Source organism: Vipera berus, assembly GCF_964194415.1.
Source record: "Vipera berus genome assembly, chromosome: 3".
NCBI lineage: Eukaryota > Metazoa > Chordata > Lepidosauria > Squamata > Viperidae > Vipera > Vipera berus.
The window spans coordinates 186256455-186268824 of NC_138204.1; the positions used below are offsets into that span (position 1 = coordinate 186256455).

The 12370-nt window shown below is 41.3% G+C and overlaps 1 protein-coding gene across 1 annotated transcript; it reads right to left on the reverse strand.

Annotated features, from left to right (window-relative positions):
• Positions 1-4010: 4010 nt before the first annotated feature.
• Positions 4011-11044, reverse strand: HEY1 (hes related family bHLH transcription factor with YRPW motif 1). Its single transcript, XM_081325397.1, has 5 exons — positions 10763-11044; positions 9955-10030; positions 9758-9841; positions 9564-9645; positions 4011-7070 (listed from the first exon to the last, which is right to left on the reverse strand). Exons 1-5 carry the CDS (start codon positions 10849-10851, stop codon positions 6487-6489), a joined length of 915 nt encoding a protein of 304 aa, XP_081181523.1. The 5' UTR covers positions 10852-11044; the 3' UTR covers positions 4011-6486.
• Between the last annotated feature and the right edge of the window lie 1326 nt (positions 11045-12370).

The following is a 12370-nucleotide window of genomic DNA, read 5'->3' on the forward strand; positions in this document are numbered from 1 at the left end:
GCTAATAAATATGTATATGTATTTGCATTTATTGTGCAGGACTTTTAAAATGCAAATTGCATCTGTGGGACGTGCATTACAATTAGATAATTAATTGAAATAGAGTAATGTAGAGGAAGAATGTCACCCTTTTCTTCCACAGCAGTATTTACTTTTAACAGAGATCTTGTTCAGATGTGGCATCTATAACAGACATGTCAAACACAAGGCCTGGGGGCCGGATCCGGCCCACAAAGTGGTTTCATGTGGCCCGCAAAGCCATCCTGGAAACAGTGAGGGAACAGCCCCCACTGCCTTGGCCCTGGCCCAGAGACCCTCCTTCTGCCAGAGACCCTCAGATATGTCCCACTCCTGCCCAGGCACCCATAGGCACCCTTGATGCGAACGATGTAGAGCTGGCCATGCCCACCCAGTAGGCCATACGCACTCTAGCCACACCCACCCAGTAGGCCACACCCACCCGGCCCCTTGAGGGCAACCACAATGCTGATGCGGCCCTCAATGAAATTGAGTTTGACATCCCTGATCTATAAGAAGCAGAGGGTGGAGGTACAAAAACTATCCATATGGTGTAGTAACAACAACTTGCACCTAAACATCGGCAAGACGAAAGAGATGGTGTTAAACTTCCGGAGAAAAAAGGAGGAACCTGCCCCACTTTACATCGGGGAGGACTGTGTAGAGAGTTTCCTCCTTTAAATTTCTGGGAGTCTACCTCTGTGAAGATCTGACCTGGAAAGTTAACACAACCCAGGTGGCTAGAAAGGCCCAACAGAGGCTTCACTTTCTTAGGATCTTGCGGAAGAACAGGGTAGAACAACAGCTAATGACCCTCTTTTACCGATCTACCATAGAGAGCGTCCTCTCGTATGGTATTGTGGTTTGGTATGCTGGTCTGACAGCCACGGACAGGAAAGTATTACAGAGGGTAGTGAGCACAGCACAAGACATTGTGGGCTGTTCCCTGACACCACTGGATGACATCGCCAGGGCTCGTTGCCTTGGAAGAGTGAGGAAGATTCTCAGGGATGACTCACACCCTGAACGGTATCTCTTTATTCTCCTACCATCCGGTAGGAGATATAGGAATATAGCCAGCCGTACCAACAGGCTGAAAAATAGCTTTTATCCGTGGGCTGTTAGGCTTTTAAATGGGACATAATCTTATGCAGAATTGACTTGGGAGGCCGGTGTGTGGTGTAGTTGGTTCACATAGTGTGGTGGGATGGAGGGTTTGTTGTCACTGTGTGTTGGGGGGAGAGAGCACAGGGGGGGGAGGCTCAGTTAATCTCAATGTACACATGTTGTACTTTGACAATAAAGGTTTATTTATTTATATTTATTTATTTATTTATGACCTTACTTCAGCTTTGCTTTGCTTTACAGAACTGCGAAGATCATAAATGTAAGGATTGGCCACAAAGTATTTTTTTTTCGCCACTATTATAACTGCAAATGGTCACTAAATAAGTTGCTAAATGAGAATTACCGGTACTGTATACGGCCTTTCACATGTTATCTTCCATAAACACAAGATTATCCCTAGTGGTTTAAAACTAGACCCAATCAATGAGAGTTAAGTTATTCAGAGAAGTAATTGAATTACTCACAAATTAGTCTCACAAATTTCAACCAACTTTAAGACTGGATTTAAATATTCTTAGCCATTGTTTAACAGTGGCCTACTCAGCAAACCATAGTTGGTTTCATACAAAGTCTAAGACAAAATGAAGCAAGCCACTCTAACTTAGTTTGATATGTGGACCCAGATTAAGTAGGTTTAAAACAAGATCCAGCTGAAACCATTCCTCTTCCCATTATGTATAGGGGGAAGGGTGTGTGTGTGTGTGTGTGTGTGTGTGTGTGAGAGAGAGAGAGAGAGAGAGAGAGAGAGAGAGAGAGAGAGAGAGAGAGAGAGAGAGAGAGAGAGAGAGAGAGAGAGAGAGAGATTCATTTGTGCATATGCATTTTTTTTGTAAATATACCTGCAAGGAAGTTATATTTCTGCAAAGAACAGGGTCCAGATCAAAAACAGGAAAGTATCTGTATTGGGTTATTTTACCCAAACAATGATTAATCTTCGTTAATACCCATACTTCACAGCTCTTGTCTTCAATCACTTACATCTTCTGTTCATTCATTTGTCCTTAGGAGCATCTTCCATTTGTATCAGAAATATAGGAAACACAAATGTTGGGATAGGAAAGTGTCTTAATTTAATTTCATATAACACAAATAACGCCAGTAACTTGCTACAATAATACCCATTTATTAAAGCTGGAAAATGTGCACAGTATTATTGTACTGTGTCCTACAGTCAGAATTCAATAGTAGCTTTTTTTTCTTAAAACAAGGATGGAAAAAATCCAGATTTTTAGATGCTCCGCTTCCACATAAAGCAATATTTTTCCAGAGTTACTTTAAAAAGATTTACTGTTATAAGATACAATAAGGTTACAAAAAAACTCAGCAAATGGATTGTTTTCCATTTAGAATCCAATTTCTCCACCAGGGTCCCAAGGTTAATGCTTTCTCAGTCTTCCTAATTCACCCTGTGTGAACTTGTGAGAAAGCTATTCTCTTAATTGATAAAGGAAGAATGTCCAGATGTTTAGGATGTGAATTTTTCACAAGTTCACAACTACCATTATATCAACAGGGCTTTTGCAGAGCCAGCCAATAAGTTAATTGATAGGAAGTGGTGATGGCTGATTCAAATACATTAACAGGACAGCTTTGAGGGAAAGTTGGGAGATTATAACTTTTATTTCCTTTAAAAGCTATTTTAAAGTTTACATATTTTTCATCTATTCTCTGCCTCAAAATGGCGGAACATCATGTTGCCAGTTTTCACAGAGTTCTTGTTGTGGCACTAGTATATCACCTTGAGCTCCTATACAAAAGGCAGAATATAAGCTTGACAAATATAAAAAATAGTGCCTTGGAATATGCAGATACAATTGGGGACCTAATACTAGGAATTGTCCAGGAATCTTTTTATTACACTAGTGACTACAGTAAAAAAAAAAGATAGATAGATAGATAGATAGATAGATAGATAGATGATACAATGGAGATAGTGATATAGATAATAAATTTCAATACAAGATTATCCTCATTGTAATTGTCAAAACATAATCTGTCTGTTGCTGTTTTGTTGTTTTTCTTTAATTATAGATAGACCTTGCTTATCGACTGCCTTGTGCAGTGATTGTTCAAGGTTACAATGGTGCTGAAAAAATAACTTTGCGACCAAGGCACACATTTCTGGCCTCCACAATCTCTCTCTCTCTCAGTTCAGCATTAGTCAGTTAGTATGGATTCTCCTGTGCCTGATCCTATCTTTTTTACCCTCTTGTAGAGCACAGAGATTGCTTAAACAAGCAATTCCTTTAAACCAGTGGTCCCCAAACTTTCCAGCGGGAGGGGGAAGAGAAGATGGTTCTATGCAAATGGCGGGCACATGCACTTGCATGCAAAGCTCCACTTGTGCAAATAGAAGGTGCACGCGCCTGTCACTTGCACAAATAGATTTTTCATGCGAGTGCTCACACTCGCCTGCCTCTTGCACAGCCTGAGGGTTGGAGACCCCTGCTTTAAACAAGCTCTTCTGTACCTGACCTGGTTTTTTTCACCCCAACCCCCATAGCAGTGTGTGTGGAGAAAGGGATTACAAGAGAGTAAGTATGCAGGAATACTATGACAGATACACATGGAAAGGTATGAGCCACAGCTAGCTGTTTGCTACCATTCTTTTGGCTACCAGAAGCCAGCACACTAGGCAAACAACCAGTGCCAGCTCATTCTGTTCTATGTGTAGGGCTCACTGTGTCCCTCTTACTCTCTTGTGATCCCTTCCTTTCCAATGAATGTAAATACAGACATTAATTCCATTAATTTCTAATTATGGGTGAACATTCCACGTCCTTGTACTGGAAAGGAAGCAACTCAGAATTCACACTTTTTAACTGAGATCTCTTTAACCATAACAGCTCAAAATCTTTCCTTGCCTACTGCAATACTCCTTGCACGTAAATATTTTATTTAACCAAGTTCCCAGTACCACAAATTGAATTCATCTGATATAGTTTACATTATTTAATGTGCAGTCTGTAAAAAAGAAATTGTTATTGTAGAGAACTCACATTAAATACACATCTTAACCAAACAATTAAAACATTGGTGCATAAACATCAAATTGCTTTAAAAATGGTTCACAATGCATATTTTCTTTGTAAGGTGTAGTAATATCAGGACACACAATGCAATAGGAAATTACACACAAAGTATTAAATGTTTAAAGCAACCCCAAATAAATTACAGTAATGGTGTAACAGGTTGAAAAGTTTTTATCTTGTTTAATTAAATAAACCTCCCATCAACCTGATTGTTCTTATTCTTTTATTTAGGCACAACACAAGTACAAAAGTATTCAAGTCCAACTGAGTGAAACTCTGTTGAGTATCTTTAAGGAACAGAATAGATTGTTATAAAACCAGCCCAAAATATATACAGCAGTCCTTTCCAAACTGAGGAAATCCTTTTTAATGCCCTCAGTTTTATTTCATTTAATTCCTCTTTCCAATGTTTAGTGAAGACATGTCATACAAAAAAAGAAACTGCAGTATATTAACCATTTTTGTTGTTATTAATGTTCATCTGCTTTGTGGATCCCATGGTAAAATTCTCAAATTCTATTATGTAAAAGTTTTGGTTAAGTCAAAAGGATAAATTATATAGCTTTAAACAAAATATCTTTTAAATTATTCACAGTATTCATTTTGCTTGTTCTTTTAAATGGATATATGTCACATTTTCCTGTATAGTTTTGTTATGGACTGACATTTTCAAATTCAAGATATTATGGAGCATTACATGTATAAAGAACCATGAACTATAAACATGGGAAGTCCTGAAATGCTGCCAAATAAAGCTTCAGTTCTGACCTACTGAGAAATTAAGGAAAGCCTTCAGCTTTCTCAACACTTGCTAATTATAACTTATGCCTTACCCTATTTTTTTTCAGGAATGACTAAATGTCCATGGATGCTCTGAAAACTTTTTTGTTCTGTAATTTACAACTGGTGGTATCCAATTTTCTCCAATCACCAGCAGAACTAACCTGTCAGTGGAAATTCTTATTTCTTCTTGTGTCTTTTCCAAGGGAAATCAATTGCATGTTGAAGAGAACCCAGCATGATAGTATCCTTCATAGTTCCCATTGTTATATCTGGGACTGTATATGACAAACTGTAATACACAGATTGTTTTATTTTTACACTAGTGAAACACGAGCCAACGTAAATGAGTTCTCATCTGTTCATCAAACCATCTTGGTTTTGGGAGTCATAAGTAGGACTACAAGGTATGAGACAAGCAAAAGGAATTTGGGAAGAACAGGAAAAAGTTACTGGAATGACCTCATATCCTGCTTTATCAGCATGTTAAAAATAATCACATGGAGTAAGATGCTATCTAAATTATTCACACTTAACTGACGAAGTGGTCACCAATCTCTTTTAACCATTAGATTGCTAGGCTGAATCTACTAATGTTAACTGCAATATCTGATTAAGATATTTTCATAAATAAATGGGAAATAGGATTAATGTAATACAGTGCTAGCAGGTCTTTTTCTCAAAAACCCAGCTTGAAAAAACTTTAATGACTGAAACATTCTGTTTATAAAAACTAGGAAAGCAACTATAATGGCTTCAAATTAAATTAGTGATCTTCATTCCAATTGAGATCGCTGAATAAATGGCACACCAAATCCAATGGGAAATAAATTATTTGAACTGAGGCAGCAAATCTGATTCATTTAATGGCCTTAATTGCAGAAGCAGAAAATGGGCAGAGAATAAAAACTTCAATCTATAAACTTTTTGTGACTCTTGCAGAAATTTGTTCCCATAAAAAGTGGCATAATTCAGCACAAAAAAGCATGGGTTATATTGGGAAATAAAAGAAGCCAACAATGTGCGTAGTTTGGAATCAGTACAGTGGTTTCATCTGATTTGTCAATGGTTGCACTCAGAATTACAGAAGTCAGAACATGGCTAAAAAAATATTTTGTTTTAAAAACATCTCAGAACTACAATCAAACAATGCAGAGCAACATGTGTGTTAAAGTCCTGGCACAGAAAAATAATATATAATGTAGACAGAAATTCTAGGGTTCTTTTAAACCAGTGCTTTCAGACAAATGATATTTGAAAATATGACTAACATCATACAGTAGTCAGCATAATTCATTAAAATTAATATCTATTATAATTCAAAGATTTGGATAAGCCTCTGCATTCAGTCTGCTAGAATATAAATGATGAGGAAGGGAAGAAGAGAAACTCTTTTTGTACAGATCCTGTTAAAACTGAAACTGTACCTTTAACACCAAACTGTTAAAAGTGTTCAAACCAAAGTTGGAAGCTCCACAGTTCAGAGGAATATTTACAGTCCCCATACACACATACGTAACCCTGGTTCCTAAAAGGCTCCAATCTCGGTCCCCCATGGTCTGTAGGGTTTGCCCAGACTGGCTGACTGTGCTGAGGCAGGTGGGCCGAGAGCATTAGGAGACAATAGGTGGAACGAACCAAAGGAAAAAGGGAATGCAGATAAGGAGGCCACGGAAGAAAGCAAGGGAGGGGAGAGTTTAGAAGCGGAAGTGACCACAGGGAGCACTGGTCCAATGGTGCCACTAGGGGGCAGTCTCAAGGAAGAGGACTCAGCATGGGGAGGCACATTTCTGCTCTGGTGAGGGCCTTCTGAAGAAGCTGCTGCACCATTTGAAGTGGCACGCCCATTCTGAGGCAGCAACAAAGGATGGGAGATGTGAGGGTGATGTCCAAAAGCACCGCCCCAAGGAATCTGTCCAAGCCCACTGTGTGAGCTAGTTGCTGCTTCCCGCTGAGAGGCGTAATTATTCAGGTGAGACACAAGGCGTACACGAAGAGGATCGGAGCTATCCAGCCCCTCTATAATGCTAAGGTAGCGGGCTACTTCAGCCAAGCACTCACGAAAACCTAGACTCCGGTAGTCCATGGCGAGAGCATGAGCGTCAAAATAGCCTAGAAGAAAGGATTAAATGGGGGGGGATGTCATTAGAATGGGTTCCCATCCATTGGCTGGGTTCACAGCTAACATTGTCCTGTGCTTTTATTTTAACCTCAGATTAATAAACTGCAATAGCTGGCTTCCCATATTGTATTATGCTCAAACCTTAACACATCACGTTCATCTTAGGGAAATCTTAAACATTTACTTCATTCAAGTAGCAATCATTTTCCCTAAATAAAATACCATTAAAAATCAAAACAAATTGCATACAAATTATGCATCCACATGTGATGCATAATAAATATGTTTTAGCAATTATAGCAATTACATGCTGCACTTGTGCCTAGAATATAAAACTATAAGGTCAGTAAAGAAAAAATATGCCCCACTTCGAACTACAGAACTTGTGTGTTCTGAACTATGAATCTCATCTGCCTCTTCTCTGTGTTTCGTACTTTTAACCCCAAATCCAACTCAAATGTCCACAGACACAAAACTCATTAGCAGAACAGATATTAACCTATTACAGAGGTGAGTGGAAGATAATAGTATTTGATTACTTTACAGGAGTACTGTGAATATTACTGTAGCTAAAAAATTGTACATGATCCTTTTTAAAAAAATCATCCTGTAATTTAGTGCATCTTTAATAAGCTACATATCAAAGCTAAGAATAGTCAGGGCTTAAAATTTTCTAACTGAGGATGAGATTCAAGGTAGGAAATTAATCTGTGTCTTAATGCAGTCCTAGACATCTGCTCAGAAAAAAGGCCATTGCTTCTAATAAATCTTTCGTCCAAGTAAGTGAACCTTGAATGGCATGCATTTTTACTATCCATGTTTACTTAGAAATGAGTAAACCCAACCCAGTACACTAACAAAATGTTTAATCACTGTTTACTGAATTATCCCTATCCCTTGGGCTCTAAGAAGTTACAATGTGCAGTTCAATTCCAGCCTCACTCTGATAAAGGGGCCTCAAGGAACCACAATTTTATCTTCAGAAAATCACAATGAACTGGTTACAGTATTATCGTAATATAATTAACAAACATTTATGGTCAGCAAAAGAAATGCAATCACTACTTATAACCCACAGTCTAGAGCGTCAAATAAATTGGATTACAATTCCCATACTCTATAACCAGTATGGAAATTTTAGTCATACATTTCTGGATGTTGCCAAATGAGGGAATCTCATCTGAACACTCTGGAGCAACAACTCTGATTTTTAATAAGAGTATTCTCCAGTTAATAGGATGCAAATTACAGCCTATAAATTGCGCTACTGTGTACCAGCTTATTACAAGGATGCATCAGTAAACAGTACATTATTGTTAGGAAATCACACCATTTTCTTGTATCTGTGCTCTTCCATGATTTGCAACTACAAACTTATCATATCTGTGCAGTATCCTGTTTTTTTGACCCACTAAGAAACTATAGCAGTTATCAGCACAGAGATAACTTAAAATATGGCATCTAGTATAAACCACAAAAATGACAAAATGTTTGTTAAGGCATCACACTGTAAACCTTATTCTTTCACACTTGCATCTAAACCAGGGGTGTCAAACTGCCGGCCCGCAGGCCAGATGCGTCATTCGGAAGCCACACCCACCCCATTGCCGGCAATGGCAAAACTCTCCCGATAAGTTGCGTGACGTCACATGATGTAGCGAGTTTGACATGTCTGATCTAAACAGTAGATCCAAGTATGTAAGTCATAGGACTTGCACCATTACATCATAACACTTGTTTTGTCACTTGCCCCTACTAGATATATATATTAGAGAGCCTTGGTGGAGCAGTGGGCTAATGCCTCCTTAAGTAACACCAGCTACCTGCAATTAGTGCAGGTTCGCGTCCCACCAGGCTCAAGGTTGACTCAGCCTTCCATCCTTCCGAGGTAGGTAAAATGAGGACCCAGATTGTTGGGGGCAATTAAGCTGACTTTGTAATAATGCCGCTTGGGGGGGGGGGGCGAAAGCCCTAATAAGCAGGCATATACATAGAATGAAGGCTACTGCTAAGCTTGTAAGCCGCCCTGAGTCTTTGGAGAAGGGCGGGATATAAATGGAATTAAAATAAAATAAATAAAAATATATTGTAGCCCTATTGTACTGGGCCATGCAGTACTAAGTAACTACACTATAAAATGCTCCAATGTAGTTTCTTCTTTTCAAAAAGATTCCATTCCAATTTCATTCTCCACTACTGAAATTTGCATTATCCCCACCCAAGACAGCATTCTGTCCACTGAGTGTACTACTCTATTCATACCAACCTCTTTTTGGAGTTCTCCCACCAACCTCTTTCCATACAAAAGGTATTGTATTTCTGCAAATCTTTTGAGCTCCCACAATCACAATAGTGTTGCTTAAACAATATAAGGAATACACTTGGGAGAACACAGCTACTCTCTGTTTCAGCTTCCAGCTAATCCTGTTGATCTTCAGTTCCGATAATTAAATGCCAATATTAGACCAAAAAAAAAGTCTTACCTTTTCCTCCTGCTGTGTGCAACATTTTCAGATGATCTACTGTCATCTGCAAGATTTCAGCTTTCTCCAATTTGGCTGAGCCCTAAGAAAGTAAAGACAAATGTCAGTGTAAAGGCAGTTGGGCCCCAGCAGAGAGAGAGCCAGAGAACAAGACAGTGACACTAAATTGCAGTAGTGAACTCCCTCAAACTTACCTGCTTTTCAAAAGCACTAGGCACCAGCCTCCTTAACTCAGATAGGCTATTGTTGATTCGATCACGGCGACGCTTCTCAATAATCTGAAAGGAAAGGGTGTTTTTTTTTTTCCCAGAGGCAATCCTGGGCAGTGTGGGGGGGAGAGGGGGGGTAAATGTTCATATATCAGAGCAATTCAAGAGGAAAAAAAACTTACACCTCTACGTCTTTTTCTTGCCAAGATCTGGGAAGTGGTGTTTGGCGACATTGAACCTGGAGCAGAGCTCAAATTTCTAAAAACAGCAAGAAGGAAGAAGTCACTACAGATCCAAAACAGAAAATGGGACACTATTGCAACCCCTACAAATTACTACACTAGACGCACGTGTAGGTGTGCAAATGGGTGCAGAATAGATACTAATGTTATTTCCAGGTAACTCTGATGCCTAACACCATCCACTGCTTCCTGCTTAGAGAGCCAAGATCTGCTAGACCAGTCCTGTGCCAACCAGTATGTATTAGTGGTTAAAGTCTTAGAAAAAGTGTTAAGACCCAGAAAGGCTGCCTCAAGCATGTGCAGAGTGCTGCTTCTTGGCCATAACGTCTAAGTGAAACTGGATGCACAGGCAGCTCTGACTGCCCTTCTCTGTTTCTCGCTTTAGATACCAAGTTCATTTAGAAATAAATCTTACTCAATCCAGTACAGCGCTAGCCGGCTTTCTAGTGAGTAGCGGTACCCGATTCGAAACCGATTGATTCGGAAGTGAGTTTCGCTGGGTTCGACGGGGTTTAGGCAAGTAGGCATAACTTTTAGCTTTATGATGAGTGAGGACGGCTCTGCAGCTTGCCTACATGGATATATGGTGTCGCTTACCGGGAGCCGAGATATCACGCAGCATACACGCAACAAGCACCCGTGGAGCAAAATGTCGCTGCGGCAGTAAGACGAAGGGCCAAAAAGCGACCCTGCCTGCCTGCCCGCCTCCCTGCTTACGCGTGCGACCGATTTTTCCCGGCGCCCTCACCCGTTCTCGTCCGCACTCTCCTTTTCCACTTCGATGGGTTCGTCCAGCTCGCTGTCGGAGGAGCTGTAGTCCGGGTGTGCCCGCTTCATGCTGCCGGACCGTCCAGATACCAGTCCAAAGAGAAAGATGGGGGAAAGAGTTCCGCTTCCCGCCCGTGTGAATGAGCGAGTGGGTGGCGATTCCCTGGTGCCAGCTCAGTGCGCTCGTTGCAGCCGCCACCTCGCTCCCTCCGTCTCCCCCATCCCGTTCCCACGCTTCGCCTCTTACCCGAGGGAGGGGTGGGCAGTCAGAGAGGCGCGCCAGGCGCTCCCGGCCGCATAAGACTTCTGTGTAACCATTCCCTCTCCCGCCTCATCTAATTGGTTAAACTTTGCCGGGGCCGGCCAATCCCCGTTGACAAGAAAATCACTCAATGACACGCCCTCTCTTACTGCTGATTCCCATTGGCTGATAGGGTTCGGATTGGCTCCCTGGCCGAGTTGGGAGCCGCCGTTCTTCCCCCTCTTGTGTCCCGCCGCTTCTCCTTTCTGCAATTGGCTGGGCCGGAAGCCAGTTGGGCGCTTGCAGAGCCACACGCGTGGCTGGGCGGCCGTGGGAAAGTTGCTCTGTACCCGGCTGGCGGCCAAGCGGGGCTGGCGGCGGCGACGGCGCTGAGCGGGGCGTGCATGAGCGGCGGCTGCCGCGTGTGAACCTCCCCTGGGCGCGGGGTGGAGCGGCGATGGCACTTGGGCCGTCGGCTTTGGCTGCCCTGTGCTCTACCACCGAGTTCACAAAGCGCCGCGGCTCTGAGCCCAACCGGGGGCGGGCCGAGGCAGCGTTTGGCAACTCCGAATCCTCTGGCCTCCGGGCCCGCCATTTGCGAGAAATAACTTCTGGCGAAGATTTCGTCCCAAGTTCAGCAGCACTGGCGAATTACAGGCTATACTCCTAACTAGCTCGCTTTAGCTTAGCAGACATTAATAGATGCCGCCTGTCGTTTTGTGACGGGAACGTCACTCAGTGCTTTTCCTTGGAGTCTCTTCGCCCATACAAATGGCACCAAGGGTGCGGGAAATAAATGTAGTATATACGTAGCTAAAATAACCATTTGATAATGCAGACCGTCCGCTTCTAGTTTTGTAAATTAAGAGAGATGGAAATCGGCTGTTGGGAACACCATCAGAAATACATCAGAATCCTCACAGATCTGAATAATGTTTTAAAAACATCTAATATAGATTGGATTCTAAAGATGAACTATTGATCAAATTGGAAATTCAGCATTTACTGCTTTCTTGTGGAAAAAAGAAAAGGCTGTTCCGCTTGTACAGTGACACAATTATGGTTCTGTGTCATGTAATATTCAGCTTTCACTGCCACTTGTGTGTTAGCACCCAAAAGTAGAAATCCATATGTACATATGCTCGTAAAAAATATTCTTGTTAAATGGAAATTACCTAGAATGATTTTACAAAGAACACATCTGCTATGCTGTGTCCTCTGATTGACCTAAGAGACCTCTTGAGATTTTTTAGCTTCTGGTGGAAACTTCAAAAGGAAGTTTCAGAGACAATATCTAGGCATGTTACTATAATACTTGCAGATGAATTAGGTGCCGAAGGGAATTGT